Source organism: Tiliqua scincoides, chromosome 1 (genome assembly GCF_035046505.1).
Source record: "Tiliqua scincoides isolate rTilSci1 chromosome 1, rTilSci1.hap2, whole genome shotgun sequence".
NCBI classification, from domain to species: Eukaryota; Metazoa; Chordata; class Lepidosauria; order Squamata; family Scincidae; genus Tiliqua; species Tiliqua scincoides.
In genome coordinates, this window is record NC_089821.1 from 279,955,685 (window position 1) to 279,970,964 (window position 15,280).

Below are 15,280 nucleotides of genomic sequence, written 5' to 3' on the forward strand. Positions count from 1 at the left end.
CACTCAGAGCACTGACCAAAGGATGCTGCTGTATCTGTGGATCTACTGAATAAGTTATTTATCTGCTGGATGAGACAAACTATTCTGTGGATATGTATGGATTTGAATAGACAGAGGGAGGCAGGCAGCCCAATCCTAAACAATTTTTCAGCGCTGATGCAGCTGCAATGCAGTCCCTGAGGTAAGGGAACATTTATCCCTTTATTACACCTTATCTTTCAATGTTTACTGTTATTGGCCAGGGCATTCTATATACAAACACACCCCTCAAAAAGAGTGTGAACACTGAAGTGTGGAATCATTCATATCTTTTGAGGACAATTTTCCCACAAACAGCAACAAAAAAACCTCAAGAAAGTTTAACCACAGTGTTGTTAAAATTTGACAGGGTCTCAGAGGCCACGGCTCAGACTTTGGGCCCATCTTGCCCATCTCTAGTGAAGACCAGTCTTAAACACAGTTTTCTTCAGTGCCTCCTCTAGAAGAAATGGCAGTATTTTTTTCCCTAAGGCAAACAATGACGACTCTTCTAAAGGAGTAACACACACCACGAAGGGAATAGGAAATGAATTCACATAATATCTGCCTGCTACAAGAACCTTAGAAAAGCAATACTATGAGCAGAAACAGGGTGACTTCAATAATTCATCCCTTTAATCAAAACCACAAGTGTGGCAGGAGAATGACAACGAAATGCACTTTGAATGCCTGGAAATCACTTCCAGTTAGACTTTTCCTTTCAATGTGAGGGAGGAAGAAAAAAAAGAAGAGGAGACTGCTGCATGCTGCCCAAGCAATAAAACCACAGGATCTGGTCTTCATGCAATGGAGAGGTCTCTTCTTCTGGTACTGCATTTGCAGAAGCACCCCAGTCAGAAGCAGGGCTGGTCAGGCTGCACTGGGATATACAGAAGTTACAGTTCCCCACAAAAATAAAAAATGGACCTTGCTCGGCAAGCACACACTATGGCAGCTCTACAAGGCGGGATTCAGGTTCAAAAGGCAAAATTCTCTGTGGCATATCCTACATCCACATCTCTCTCCAAACTGTGTACCAACAACAGTTAAATTATGCAAAGCTAAACTGGGAGAGACTGTTGGAGGAGTCACAGCACATGGTAGAGTATGCGTTTTGCCCTCTCAAATTCATCTCCAGTTGTGCTGGGACCAGGATGACTATATTTTCCTTTATTTCTTTATCATCTTCTCTGTCTTAAAAAGGACCTAGTGTTCCAGTTAGTGCTAGGAGTTTCCAGGGATTTTTTTATTTTTTTTTTTTTGGGGGGGGGGAATACCTTCATTTGCTTCTCTGGCCTAGCACACCTCTGCATTATCCAAAACCCTGACCACATGGCACAGTACTAACATAAACCTGCAAGGACTGTTTCACTGCAAGGCTGAAATAATCCACAAATAGAGGTGAGGCTTGATGTTCATTTGCATTCCTCCTGAACATCCAAATCACAAAATCCTATACACCTCCAACCAGGCTGAATATATGTAATGCAGTAGTTAAAGCTCAGAACATTAGTATTCCCCAACTGGTAGGAAGTTACTAATAGCTTTTTTGCACACCTAATGCCTGGATTAACCAGGAGCTTTGTGGAAAGAGGTCTAGATATAGCCTAAAGAGCAAGGGCAGTACAGTCACAAGGCTGAGTGAACCCCTTGACAGGTTGGGGGAGAGGGGACAAGTTGGCACCTTGTTATCCCATCCTCTTCAGACACAAGAGGAGGGTTTACCTGCTCCTGCTCTGCACTGATTCAGCCAGTGAAGAGAATGCTAGAAGTGGAGAAAGTGCTCCCAGGATTCTCCACCAGAGTCACTTTACAAAAAGTGGTGGTGGAATGGGAGCAGAATGTCAGACAAAGATGGTAAGGTGTGCGCTGGTGGGGGTGGGAAAGGGCACATGTAGGGTGGTGAAAGTGGGGGTTCAAGTGGCATATCTGTTTTCATCAACTCTGCTAAAGAGGGACCAAGGACTCTTGTGTGCTCAGACCTCACAGCTTCAGGCACAAAAGAATATGAGATCATCAGCCCAAACCCAAACTCCAGGTCTAGCTTCTGGTACAGTAACACAAATTTGCACTCACTGGTTCCTGGAAGTAGAGCTGATAAGCAAAGGCAGGAACGGATCTTATTTTCTCCATTACATCCACACCAGACTTTGCAGGACTGTAGGGTGTATTCAGGCTGGCCACTGCCCTAAAACACAGCATACATGTATGGGATTTCAACACAAAATGTCAGTCACAGAGGATAGTTAAAAGCAGGGTGGACGGAGGAATGGTGCAAATGTACACAAGGCAACTTCATATGCTCATGATGCATATTCAAAGACAGAGAAAAGAGAGGGGGAGAATGACAGGCATTTTCAACAAATTAAAAGTGGAGCTCTGATCTAAAAAGGCTGGGCTCTTGATTTTGCAGAGGAAGCAGCCAAACTGGGACACCAGGAGAGCCAAACTGTCTTATCCTACTGAGTTTAATCACAGTCACTCACCTTTGTTTCCTTTGGCCCAGAGTGCACAAACAGGCAGGCACCACCTCTGGAATGCCACTGCCCAGTTGTTCTACCACTGTTGAACCCAGCATTGACCCTGAACTCCCAGGTTGTAGCTGTCAACTTTTTATGCATTTCAGCTGATGCATCATCTACATCCAGTGCCAGAATAAGAAAGCCTACCACTGTCATTCACACTTGGGCAACATCCGGAACAAGTGGCTGTAAAAATTCAGCCATGACAGAAGACATCACAGGTGTGTACAAATATTCATGTGCAGCACCAATTCTGAGACAACTGCATATGCCTCGTTCAGTTCAAGGTGCTTATCCTTACCGTTAAAGTCCTTAATGGCTTGGATCCCAAGTACCTCAGACATCTTCCATACAGACTCTGCCAACAGCAGAGACCTTCAGATGAAGCCCTGCACTGGATTCCACCTCAAGGAAAATCCAGGTGAGTTTCCACCAAGAGCAAGACCTTTTCCATAGCAGTCCCAATGCTCTGCAGCTCCTTTTTCAGGGAGATTTGTGATGCCTCCTGCCTGCTCTCTTTTCTCAGGCAGGAGAAAGCTTTTTAAAGCCTTTGGAAGCAACAGATGACAAATAGCCTTCAATTTGTGCTCTACTTTGTTTCAGCTGCTGATGCTCTTTTATTGGTTTATTATTTATTGTCTTCTTTTATTGCTATTGTTTTACTGAAAGTTGGTGTTATTTTGTATTTGTAAACTGCTATAGATAAGTTCTTTTAAGTGAACAATTAAATGAGTATTCAATCCAAAGTTACCACAAACTCAAATGTGTACATCCTACAAAGAAATCATGCATTAATCCCCCCAAAAGCAACCAGCTTACCTGACTCGCTCTGGGTAGAAAAGAGCCATGTTCCATACAGTGGCTCCACCCCAATCATGGCCAATGAAGACAGCTTGGGAGATGCCCTGGAGGAGTAAACACATCACAGGAGTTAAAGATGCTTTCGTATTGGCTTGTTTTTACCATGCTGTAAGCAGCCCGAGGGAAAAAGATGGGATAGAATTTTATAGCAAAGGTGAGATCTCATGCCAGACAAGAAAACACTCTGACTGCTGCATTTTGCACCAGCAGAAGGTTCCAAAGGTTCTTCAAGGTCAGCATCATGCAAAGCAAAGTATGAGGTAACTAAGCATGGAACATTGTGACCAGGTCCACTTGAGACCTGCACATCTGAAAAACCAGCTGTGAGCTGGAGGCCATATTCCTTGCTGATCACAGGTCTCTTGGAATTCTTTTTTTGGCCTTAGTCCCAAACTAACTTTTTCACCCTCCTTCCTGGAAACAGCCTTGTTGGGCCAACAGTCTATTGCTCACCCTTTCCCCCAACTAACTGAAATGTCACAAGCATTCTGCAGTAATACTGGCTACCAGCCTTTGGCTGAGGTCCTGACAGGTTTGCCTTGTGTTTGAATTGGGGTGGGGAGGAGGGAGCACAGATGTGGTCTGTATATGAACACCTGTGTCTGGGGGGGGGGCAAACACTGAGATCCCAGACAGAAGTGTTGCTCCCAGCGGCAGCAGGCTTACCTCTGCACAGAGAGAGTGCCAGCAGTAGATGGATCAGCGCTCACATGTATAGAGGGCATTGTGCCCCAGCTCTGATATGGTAATATGGCAACAGACAGATCAGTTTTCTTCCCTCCCCCCCACACAACAGAAGAACACAAGTCCTGCCTCCCACAATAAGGTAGGCCAAATCGCCATTAATTACTGTAGATACTCTCCTATAAGGTGATAAATTTGCGCCCGGAAATGATGGGAGAATCGCCGCCCCCCCCCAGTCTTATCTGCGCAGTCACGCAGGCAGACCGAGGGGGCGAGGGGACCATCTGCACCCTGCCTCGGTCAGGGAGGGACTCTGCGGAAGGAGGGGCAGCGGCGCCTCTTCAGGTCTTGCGTGGGGTTGTGGGATTCCTGGCAGCCTCGCCTCCCATCCAGTTGGTCCCCCCATTGCGCAAGTACCCAGAGGAGCCCTGGAGGAGGCTCAAAACCTGCCCTCATCTTATCTGTGAGATCGACTTATAGGCGAGTTTCTGCGGTAGATTTGGATTTCTTCAAATTCAGTCCTCCTCATTCCTTTTTGACATTAAAAATAAAAATGTACACAGTGCTGCCTATGCCCCCCTTACCACCCACCCCGTTTCAAGCACATCTCATCATGTCTTGCCTACTCCACCACTTCCTCTCCATATCACAGCAAAAGCATAGATTCTCCACCCCCCTTTTTATATTAAAATATATAGTCAGAAGTGGGTGTTATTGTTACTGGCGAGTTAAACTGCTGGATCTTTTTCAAGGTAAAAAAAAAATCTGAGTCCTACTTTATGGGATAAGCAACTGCCGAAGTTCACCACCAAGTCTGGTAATTCTATCAGGCGTCCACTGTGCAACATGCTGGTGCTGACCCTGGATGCAAAGCCCCAATTCTAAGAATAATTTCTTGAAAAAAATGGAACTCTCTCCTTGGTCGAGACTACAAAGCAGAAAATCTTTGCACCCTGGCACAGAGTCACTCCAATTCCAAGGGAACACCCGGCCAATTTATCTCAAAAAGAGAAAAACGAAACATTAAACATTCCAATTCTAAGTGGTCAGGCCCTTGCTCAGCTTAAAAGGTTCGTTACTGCTTTTAAGTGCAATCTGTGTGCACAAGATATGGCTCCCTCTACCAATCTCATTCCTTGCCTTTTCCAAAAGGGCAGAGCAACAAAAGCAGGAGTCCACACCACTTTTGGCTTACTCGACTTGTGGTTTTCTTCATGCTCTAAATATGGCTGCGTTCTTGGGAAAAGCTTGGGTCCTTTTGAGTGGCATGACCAGTTTTAAAGAGAGGCAAGCTTAAACCAATGCCTAGGGTAGTACTCTGGAAGGAGCAGGCTATTTGCTTAAGTGGCCACTAGAAGATGCTCACTTTTCCCAGTTTCAATCAGATGCCAAAAACCTGCTGGGAAAAAGTACTATAAAAAAATGTGTATTTGTATTTTTGTACACACTTAGGCCCATTTTTATAAATGACCTGGATAATGAGGTGGAGGGGTTCCTTATCAAATGTGCACCTGATATAAAGCTGTGTGGGGGATACCAACACCCAGGAAGACCAAATGAGGATTCAAAATTATCTTAACAGCCCCCTCCCCAGTGGGCCCATATAAACATGTTCAACAGAGATGCACATAAGCAGGACACAAAGGCAACACCCCTGCTCTTTGCCTCTCAGGTACTAGTCGGTAGAGGGGCACTGCCTCCTAACACTGACGCAGTACAGTATCTACTTTAATATTTGTACCATTCAGAGTTCGAATCACTATGCATGCATGAACTTGATGCAGCCCTTAAAACAAAGTATCCCTGTATTGAAACTGGGGAACCGAGACAGAGCGGCTAACCCAAGACCACTGAATGAGTTCATATTGGAGGCAAGATTCCAATGAGGGAAGTCCTAATCATAGCTCATTCTCTTAAGCCAGTGTGCCACATCCATGCTTAAAGCCATCATGACTAACAGCCACTGAGGGACTTGTCCTCCAGGAATTCCATAAATTAATGATGCACTATGTGAAGCCATGCTCTTTTGCCTGTTCTGAAGCCACAGCCTATCAAATTAACTGAATGATTCTGAGTGCCTGAAGCACAAAAGGGAGAACATTCTTCGCTTTTTCAAGCTCATGCATACTTTCATACTTTCTGACATGCCCATCCAGCTGTCCCTGCCCCCCATCCTTTTTTCTGAACCAAAAATTCCCAAACACATTCACTTTTCCTCCTAAAGATCCTTGAACCCCTGCTTATTTTGCACTTTTTCCAACTCTATGACAACCTTTTCAAGATGGGGAAACCAGAATCATACACAGCACTCCAACTGCAGCCTCACCATGGACTTGTGGTGTTACTGGCCTGGGGGAGGGGAGGGATACATTGCTACAGAAGGAACTCTTATCCCTCAAGTGTGCCATGCTCTCTAAGAACAAGAAGTATTCTAAAGTGAATCTTACAGGAGAATACATTACCCACCCACCCAGAGAGATCAAGCACTAGGGTGCTGTCAGCTCCCATAAGCCTCCAGTTGTGGATGTCTGAGACTCTCCCTGTGTGCCAGAACCCTGCTTATGCTGCAGCCACCGCTATCCCAGCTTGGTCTGGCGTAGCAAATTTTCTGTGATTGAACAGTCTTCTCTGCCTAGCAGTTTGTCTGAACTGCATTCCTGCAAATGAGATGGTTCTGGCTTCTGCTGCAGCAGCAATGAAAAAGGAAGATCAAAGGCTTGTTGGGGAAAGCAGCTGAAAGCAAGTCAGTCTGAAAGACTAAAGGTATGAGAATGGGTGTGTGCATGCGGGGGAGCCTCTTCTTTACCCCACAAGTTTAGCAGGCACATTTTCTATTGCCCAATTCAACAGGGTGAGTGTTCTTCCGTAATGGCCACTTCACACACTACAGAGTTCCTATGTGGCAGCTCCTTTTGTGTGGGAACTGACATATCACAACATGTATCACTATGAGAGAAAACCAGGAGGATGTACTAGATTGGGGTGGGCAAACTTTCAACTTTAGGGATCCTGGACTTTAACAGTTGGGTAGGAGAGAGAATTTCAGCAGATGCAGCTTGTCATCTATGAGATGACAAGCTGCACCTGCTGAAATTCCCTCTTCTATACAATTGTTAAAGGTCCAAGATCCCTAAAGTTTGCCCACCCCTGTACTAGATGAAGCTCAGGGGAGATAAGGGTTCAAATTTCCACTCTGGGTAACCTCAGGCCAGCCAGGGAGCTGTGGCTCTCTCTCGCTAATCTACCTCACAGAACTACTGCGAATACAAAAGGAGAAGGAGTTATGTGCCCATCTTGAACACCTCTGTAGTAATGAGCCTTTTTTGTTCCCTACTAGGAGCCTCTAAACAGGTTTAACATAAAAGGAGTTTAGCCAAGTCATTCTGAACACCATTAAAACTGACCACACGGCCTGTCCTTTTCAGCTGTTTTACACACAGCAAGAATATCAGCTCCAAGCTGGCTCCATCTGCTGAGACTGGGTGTGTGCCAGTACAGTCCACAGGAACTCATGCATACCTGCTAGGTTGGAGATCAGGTGGGTAGGCTCAGTTGTGGTCTTGGCACCACCAATGAGAAGGTAGAGGAGCATCCTTAAGGTTACTTAAGGCAGAGTACCCATCTGCTTGTTGTTGCTGACACTCATAGGGTCAGACTATATATTGCAGGAATTGGCCTATTCCTCAGGTTGATGGAAAGATGCTAAAAAAACTGCAACCAAGTTCTTACCTAGGCAAGGTAATAGCTAGCTAACAATCGAGGGTTTATTACTTTAACTGTGCCTTTAACCACAAGACTGGTTGTCAACACAGAAACCTGTTTCTTACTGGTTTGCAAGTGCTTGTCTTTATTTTTTCCCCATCAATACCCCTTTCCTTTTTTAAATTCTAAAGTAAACTGATTTTTACAATTTCCCCTCATCTTTCTGTCAAAGCCAAGATTCCCCCCCCCCCATCCCTGATGGTCTCTCCAGGTTAGTGTTACCATGGACAAGTGTGGGTGCTTGGGATTAGCCAAGCAGCTTCCCAGATCACTACAGGAGCTGGCTTCTGTGCTGGCAGCCCAGGTTTTGGGAGGCTTACCCTAAATGAGGCGGGGTGAGAAAAACCATCACAGTGTCCCAAGATTTGGTGTGCAAAATCTCTCTTGGTGGTGGCAGTGGTTCTACAGAGGTATTTTTGGGTGCAAAATTATTTCCCCACCTGGCCTGTACACTGCAAGGTTGCATTGGGCCACCTCATCCTCTGACAAAAAGCAGGACAAACACACTTGTAGTACAATTGTGACCACCACTTTTCTACAGGACATGCTTTCCAAAGAGACAAAGCAGCATACGAAGTGATTCACATAACCACACAATGCCTCACACACAGAAGATTTTAAATGTATTAATTCCAAACCTGTAATAAGCAATTTTGGAGGGGTGGAGACCATATGTATGCTTGGATGAACAGGCACTGGAAACCGTGCACAACAAGAAATCTAAAAACAAGCATGTTTGAAAATATTTGATTTACCCATCAGATAATAACAATCAAATTAAAACAATCTGCACTCTTAGGCCAGAGTATAGAGAAGCTGATTCCTTTCTTACTAAGCAAGAAGGCAGAATAGTCTCTGGCATGTTAACTATCTTCAAAAGTAAAAAAGGAAACCCAGAGTACATAGATAAAGATGCTAGCATACCATGCCTCTCTCATACCATCACTTTTGACTCAAACATTTACAAATTCCCCAATGATATGTTTGCTGCCAACATGCAAGAGAGCAGTAAGGGGAGGAGGGTATTTCCAGGGGAGATGTGGTAGGCAGGTTTACTCACTTCAGTCCCTCTCTCCTGGCTGCTTTTCGACACTTCACCAGTAAATACCTCTAGCTCCCCCTAAATGGAGGGAAAGCTGCATGCAGAATACTGAACTGGCGAGGTTAGGAATTTTAGGGAATTTGGGTCATACAGCCAACAGTAGTCTGGTTGTTGCTTCCAGACAAGGGCAAAAATTGAATAAATGTTGCAGTACTCAACACTGAGGTTATAAAAAAGGAACAAATAATGGTTAGCAAATAAAGACTTTGTAAGAGAAGACTTGACCGATATCCCTTTGAATTGCAGAGAAAAACTGGTTATTTCCTCTTCCTGCCCACTGCCACTGCGTTGCAGGCAGACAAGGGCTTGGAAAGTCTGTATGCACTGCCAAATGTGTAGATTTCCCCCTTGACAACTGGGACTTGGGAACTAATCCAGAGATACTGATACCTGAATATGCTGGGAGATATTGAGAACCCAACAACCCAGCACAAATCTCAGTGTGCAAATCTGATGCAGCTCAGAGACAAGGGCAGTGCTGCAAAGGTGCCCTGATACTAAACTGGTGGACCACTTGCATTTTGCTTATGTGTTCTGCCACTAAAATGTTCTTAGGAAGCTAAGGCAGCTTCTTTTTAAAAAGCTTCCTTCAACAATATACACTATTTGGTTGGTATGTCGCTTCTGATGGTTACTAATGCCAGCTGATAGCAAGCCTCATTCATCCAGCCAGCAAGAATTTCCAGAGAGGAGACTCCACCTTTGCAGCACCCCATGACTGAAAGACTGGAGTTCTCCCTGCCAAATGGTGCATTGAGAGAATTAAATCCACCAAGGAACTCAAAGCAGAGAGGAGCTGCGAAGATTTACTCCCGCCTCCTTTCAGAGAGAGAAGTGAAGTACATTCACCAATGAAAAAAATCCAAGAACAGCATAAGAGAACATCTACTCTTCTGAAAGGGTGCAATAAACAAAGCACACAACTGGATGTTTAGTGACCTTTGGTCACTTTAAATATAGTCCAAACTGGCCTCCTCCAATGTTGAAATACAACCCTGTTTCTGGGCACATGCCCAAAAGCATTTATGCCTTGACATACACCAAATGGAGTAACTGGAGCTGAACTGTTGTTGCAAAATACAAATAGATTAATACAAGCCTGCAAGTGATATGGAGGGTGCAGAGGAACAGACAAGAGCTGCAATGTGTTGAGAAAAGCCCAGCAGCCACTGGAAAGCTCTGGGAAATGATGTCCACTGATAAACAGTGGAGTCAACCCCACTCTGGAAACCAAGTTCCCCTCAATTCACAAGTCCTGGACTACTATAAAAAATCAACACTTGGCGAAAAGAAGGGTTTTCACTCAGGAACATCTACTCAGTGTGTAGCACCAGTGAAGTAGCAGACATAGCAATAGATATCATTTGGAAAGATTGAAAAAAAAAGATGACCAAGTCATGGAACTCAGGGCAAAGTTCATGGGGATCCAAAATGATCATCCAGTCAGATATTGACCAGATCTAGATCTGCTTAACCCATTTCTGCCCAGCCCACAGGTACACACATTTGAACCCTGTTGCATATATGTAACATTGAGCAAAAATGGCTTAATTTCATTTAGATAGCTGGGTCATGTGCCCTCAAAACAGGCCCTGGGACCATGGCGCCAGATCATCCACTTAGCAAGCCACTATCTTCCGGAACACTAGGGAGTTAACACAACAAAGCATCTCTAGCACCTTAAAGACTAAGCAGTAAGTAGACACTTTCATGGACTAGAGTCCATTTTGCCAGATGCAGGGTCACCCTCATTTGGCAGATACACAGGGACAGAATAAAAGGGAAAAAATGTGAAAGGAGGGGTCAAAGTCCTCTCTTCCAACGGACTGAACAGATAATCAGCTAACATTATCACGTGAAGGAAAGGGATGAGTCACACAGACAACTGTAGCAGATCAAGCAGCCTAGCCACGCTGAGTTAACTCACATACTGAAGCAGGAACAATAACTGGTTCCCTATGATGGCCTGCACAGATGGGTCCAGACCCAAGGACGAAGGAACTTAATGACTAGGGAATACAAGAAACACAGTGGGCAACTGTCCTTACAGAAAGGTAAATCAATACAATACGTATGATAATTGACATTAATAATGACAGGTGATAAATTTCATTACACAGTCTGCCTAGATAAACTAAGTTGTGAGATAAGTATTCAGTCCAAAACAAAGAGTAACATTTCCTAATAATTCTAATTCAGCAGTTTCTAACTGGAGTCAGAGCTGATGGGCCGATTCTTACAGTTCCAGCTTAAGAAAAGGTAGTTGATAGCATCCTTTAAAACCAGGCTCTCCCCTTGAACTGGAGTACAGACTGGCGACCCACAAGGATGATCCAACAAAGAACAGAAGTACATCCAGAGCAGTTAAAACTCAAGAGAGTTTGTCTTTCTGTGACAGTTCATAAGCCTTTCACAACATTTCAAATGCAGCTGCAGCAGCTGAAAAGCAGTGCTAATTAGATTTCCTCTGAGCTTCTGTGTTGTCAAGGGAAGACTGAAATAAGCTCTCTTATCAGCTTTGAGCTCTCCATGTGGTAGTTTAGCCTCTGGATCAATTAGGCAACATACTCAATTTCTGCATTTCAGGATGGGGTAGACAAGAGGTGTCACTGAACACTGATGTGCCTCTCACCCCTATTAACTCTGAAATTGCATGCTGGAAAAGTTCAGGAAGATGGAAACAACTGTGCTAGGTCAAGTCCCATTATCACAGGGACAAGGAAATAATCGTTTGATCCCCTTCCCACAGCAACTCTCATCAATGGATTTGATCCCCACAATTTAGCCTGCACCAAACCCAAATACAGAATAAAAAAAGATCACATGCACTGCTTCAGAACCTTTGCACAACAGGAAATCTCCAGAAAGGGCTGGCTTTAAGCCAACTGGACCAACTTCTCCCAACTGAGCCCTGCACTAGGGTAATCTGTTCTAGTTTTGCATGTAATTTTATCTGAAAGTGTGCTTAGATCCATTTGGTCCATTTACTCACATGAACTTTTTAAGCGCACATTTTGATTGCCTTCAATTCTACCACATCGAGACATACAGTATATAATGTTAAAAAGTGGTAGATAAATATTAATAAGCACTTAATGCATAGTAATAAGAAAGAAACAAAGTTGATCACCCAAGGAGGACTAGTGTCCAAGAACCCCCACAGCTGGGTCTTGTTCTGACAAGCAGAAATTTCCACATACATACAAATGTCCTGCAGCCAGGGATTGCAGGAAATAGGCATAAAGAGGCAGTCCCTTGAACACCTCAGCACACAATCTAAATAGATTGTAGAATAATAGAGGCATAGCTCTTGCTTATGTACAAGGGGCCTCAAAGAGCCCTGGAGAGCTCCCTAGAGAGGCATCACACACTCTATTAATTAGGACCTGCAAATGTATTTGCAAACAGCTGAGAATTTCCCTAAAAGGGAGAGGGGATTTGCTTGCCCATCTTTGGGAGCTAAGCAAATAAACAACTACATTAATTAGCAGACTAATTGAACACAGAGGAAAGATTTTTTCTAGGTAGGATTTTACACATGTGCACGCATGCACTCAAGGAAGAGGATAAGCAAGTTTTCCAAGAGAGCAATGTTGTCTAACAAGGACACAACACAGATATCTACTTCGTGTCACTTGGTTCCTCTAAGACCTTGCAAGGTGAGAGTAGGGTAGAAATACCTGATCTAAAACAAAAGTTCAGTAGCTTTGAGAATTGTGTATCTCACCAGAAAAGTAGGTTTTTGTAAAGCTAAGAGACTGCCAATGGTGTTTCGTTCTAGATTACTCCTCTCCCAGAATCAGGGTCAAATTTCTTAACCTCCCTCCATAATGACTGCTGGGCAGCAGATGGTGAAAGGGGAATTTAATCAGCAAGCAAATTAAGCAAAAAGGATAAACTCTTCTCCCTGTGAACAGGTTTCTCGATTCTTCCTCATTGGTACTTACAGAGTGCTTACATTTTCAAAGCCTTGCATCCACAAGTTAATTAAATTTAAAGCTGGCTCTTGCCAGGGCACAAAGTGGGCAGGAGGAAAAGAGTGGCAGAAAGAAAAAAAGGCAGGTAAGATAAAGGGAAATTATCATCCACTGTATAAGCAAGGGAAAAAAGAGCATTCTCTCATTATCCTCACATGTCCTTGTTCTACGATGGGGTGCTAGATGTAATTGGCACTAATGAAAGGGGGCAGAGAACTGCAAGGGGAGTTTTGAAATGGGTGGCTATCAGAGCAAATGACTGTGCAGATGTAACAGATACACTTCCTCTGCAGTCATTGTCTACAGCAGCAATTCCCAAACTTACTATGGTCATGGCACCCTGCGGTCATGGCACCCTTTCAAGACAGTGCCATTGCCTGGCTCTCTGGGACACCACCATTTTGAATAGTGCAATATCGTGGCACCTTGGAGAGAGCCAATAAGAAGAAGCTGCCAGGGACATCCCACAGCACCTTTGTGAGTTTGCCATGGTGCACAGTTTGCAAATTACTGCTTATGATGAGGCATGAGTGCAACACCTACTTATAAAAAAAGTCTGCCCTTTGAACTGTACAGTACTAAAAGTTGCCCTCTGAGTATACAGTAGTGTGGGGGAGGTACTAGCCTAGCACAGTAACTTCCATAAGCTTATATCAGGCAAGCTATTGGGCCTCAACAGGATCAGGCTCCTGGAAAGTTGGCTGTCCATCCATATGGATTAGAGGCAGGTGCATGGTGCAGATCAGAACATGGCCATTGTCCAGAGAAGCAAATAAAGCATGAAGGGGTCAGGGGCAACATTTGAACCAAGTAAGGCTGAAATCCAAGGCACAACAGGAGATCAGGAGAAACACAGACAAGTCTTTTATATTTGCAATTTTTTTTTAATATTTTTAAAATATATCTAAAAAGAAAAAACTGTTTTTTCTTATAGCATCCACTGGCCTGCATCTCAAGATGTTCATGAGTGCCAATTATGCACACAGTTACTCCACGGTCAGACACATATGTGGCTGTCCAACTTGTCAAGCTTTTTCCAAAGACTCAGATCCAGCCCAACTCCCAACCTGCCATGCCTGATTTGGCACACTAATGCCCCCAACCTGGGCATCCTTCTGCATCCTCCAGGCATGCAGAGTACACCAAACTCTCCAGGGCAACTTTCTCCCCTCCCCCCACCAGCTTCTCTCTTGACCCTTCCCTCTCTTGCACTGCCATTGCTACTACTCTTCCCACTGGTTGCTCTGCTTTTCGAAAAGGAAGAGGGTATTAAGCAGAACAAGAATGTGAAGAGGGATAGACTGGTTGATGGGAGCTCTAACCCACCACTCTGCTCTGCCACGCTTCCATTATCTGCTTTTTCAACTGGCAGGAAGGAGAGGTGGGAACAGGGGAAGAGTGGTGGTGGTGGCAGCAGCGGCTGATGTTACCACTGCTAGCAGTTAAGGAGCAGGTGGTCAGTAAAGAACCTCAGCAGGTACAGGGTGGTACCCCTGCTAATTTGCTGCCTGGAGCAGCTGCCTTACCACATCTAATTGGCAGGAAGGCCCTGAAAATACACAGCTCAACAACTCTTGCAATACATTCAGCTCTCTTAAGATACATCTAATAAAATTGTTTGTGTAATGCTGTCCAGATATGCAAAGTGCTTCACGCTTAAAGATTATATCAAGATACTAATCTGAAAGGAATGTAATATTCCTGTATGGGTTTTCAAAGGAAGACAGAGACGGAGGGGCTTGCCTAAGTTCACCCAGTAGGAATTCATGGCAAACATGAAATTTGAACTGGGGATTTCCCAGTTGCTCTGAAATGTCCTCTCTTACTGCTTTAAACACATTTCAAGATGCTGGCCTTTAACATTTAGATCTGTTGTATTCTTTATATTGACATCACAACCAAGTTAATTAAAACACATCTTAGTGGCAGAAAGAGGGAAAAAAAGCTGTATTGGCATCTGAACTGTGCCAAAGCCTGAGTCAGCAGCCACGGACTGCTTTGAAGCATGCCAAAGAAGCAGAAAGATTCCCAAACCTGAGAGAGAGGATAGAAGTGAAGAGGAAATTGTAGTGCTTCTTGTCCTGCTAGCTAAGCCCTAGTCTGCACATGCAGCAGAATGGACTGCGATAAAACAGATTACAGGGTAGTGAGTGCTATTTTCAAATTCTCCCCTATGTAAACTCACACACACAACCATCCCGCAAGTAAAAAACTGACACAGCAAAGATCTGGCTATAATTTCTCCCCTACTATGCTTGCTTTTCGCTTTTCAAGAGGTTTCTGGAGTTTGAACGGGAGTGATTTTGAAAGAGGTATTGCCAGGTAATTGCCCTGCAGAGTTAATTCTGCTATCT

The 15,280-nt window shown here is 44.2% G+C and overlaps 1 protein-coding gene across 1 annotated transcript in view; it reads right to left on the bottom strand.

Annotated features, from left to right (window-relative positions):
• The window catches only part of EPHX2 (epoxide hydrolase 2), a 63,839-nt gene that overhangs the window by 14,010 nt on the left and 34,549 nt on the right, over positions 1 to 15,280 (bottom strand). Inside the window, exons 11-12 of the mRNA XM_066611983.1 lie at positions 3,360 to 3,445; positions 2,095 to 2,206 (exon numbers count right to left, since the gene is read on the bottom strand). Of these exons, the coding sequence (XP_066468080.1) occupies positions 2,095 to 2,206; positions 3,360 to 3,445 (198 nt within the window). The remainder of the gene's footprint in view (positions 1 to 2,094; positions 2,207 to 3,359; positions 3,446 to 15,280) is intronic.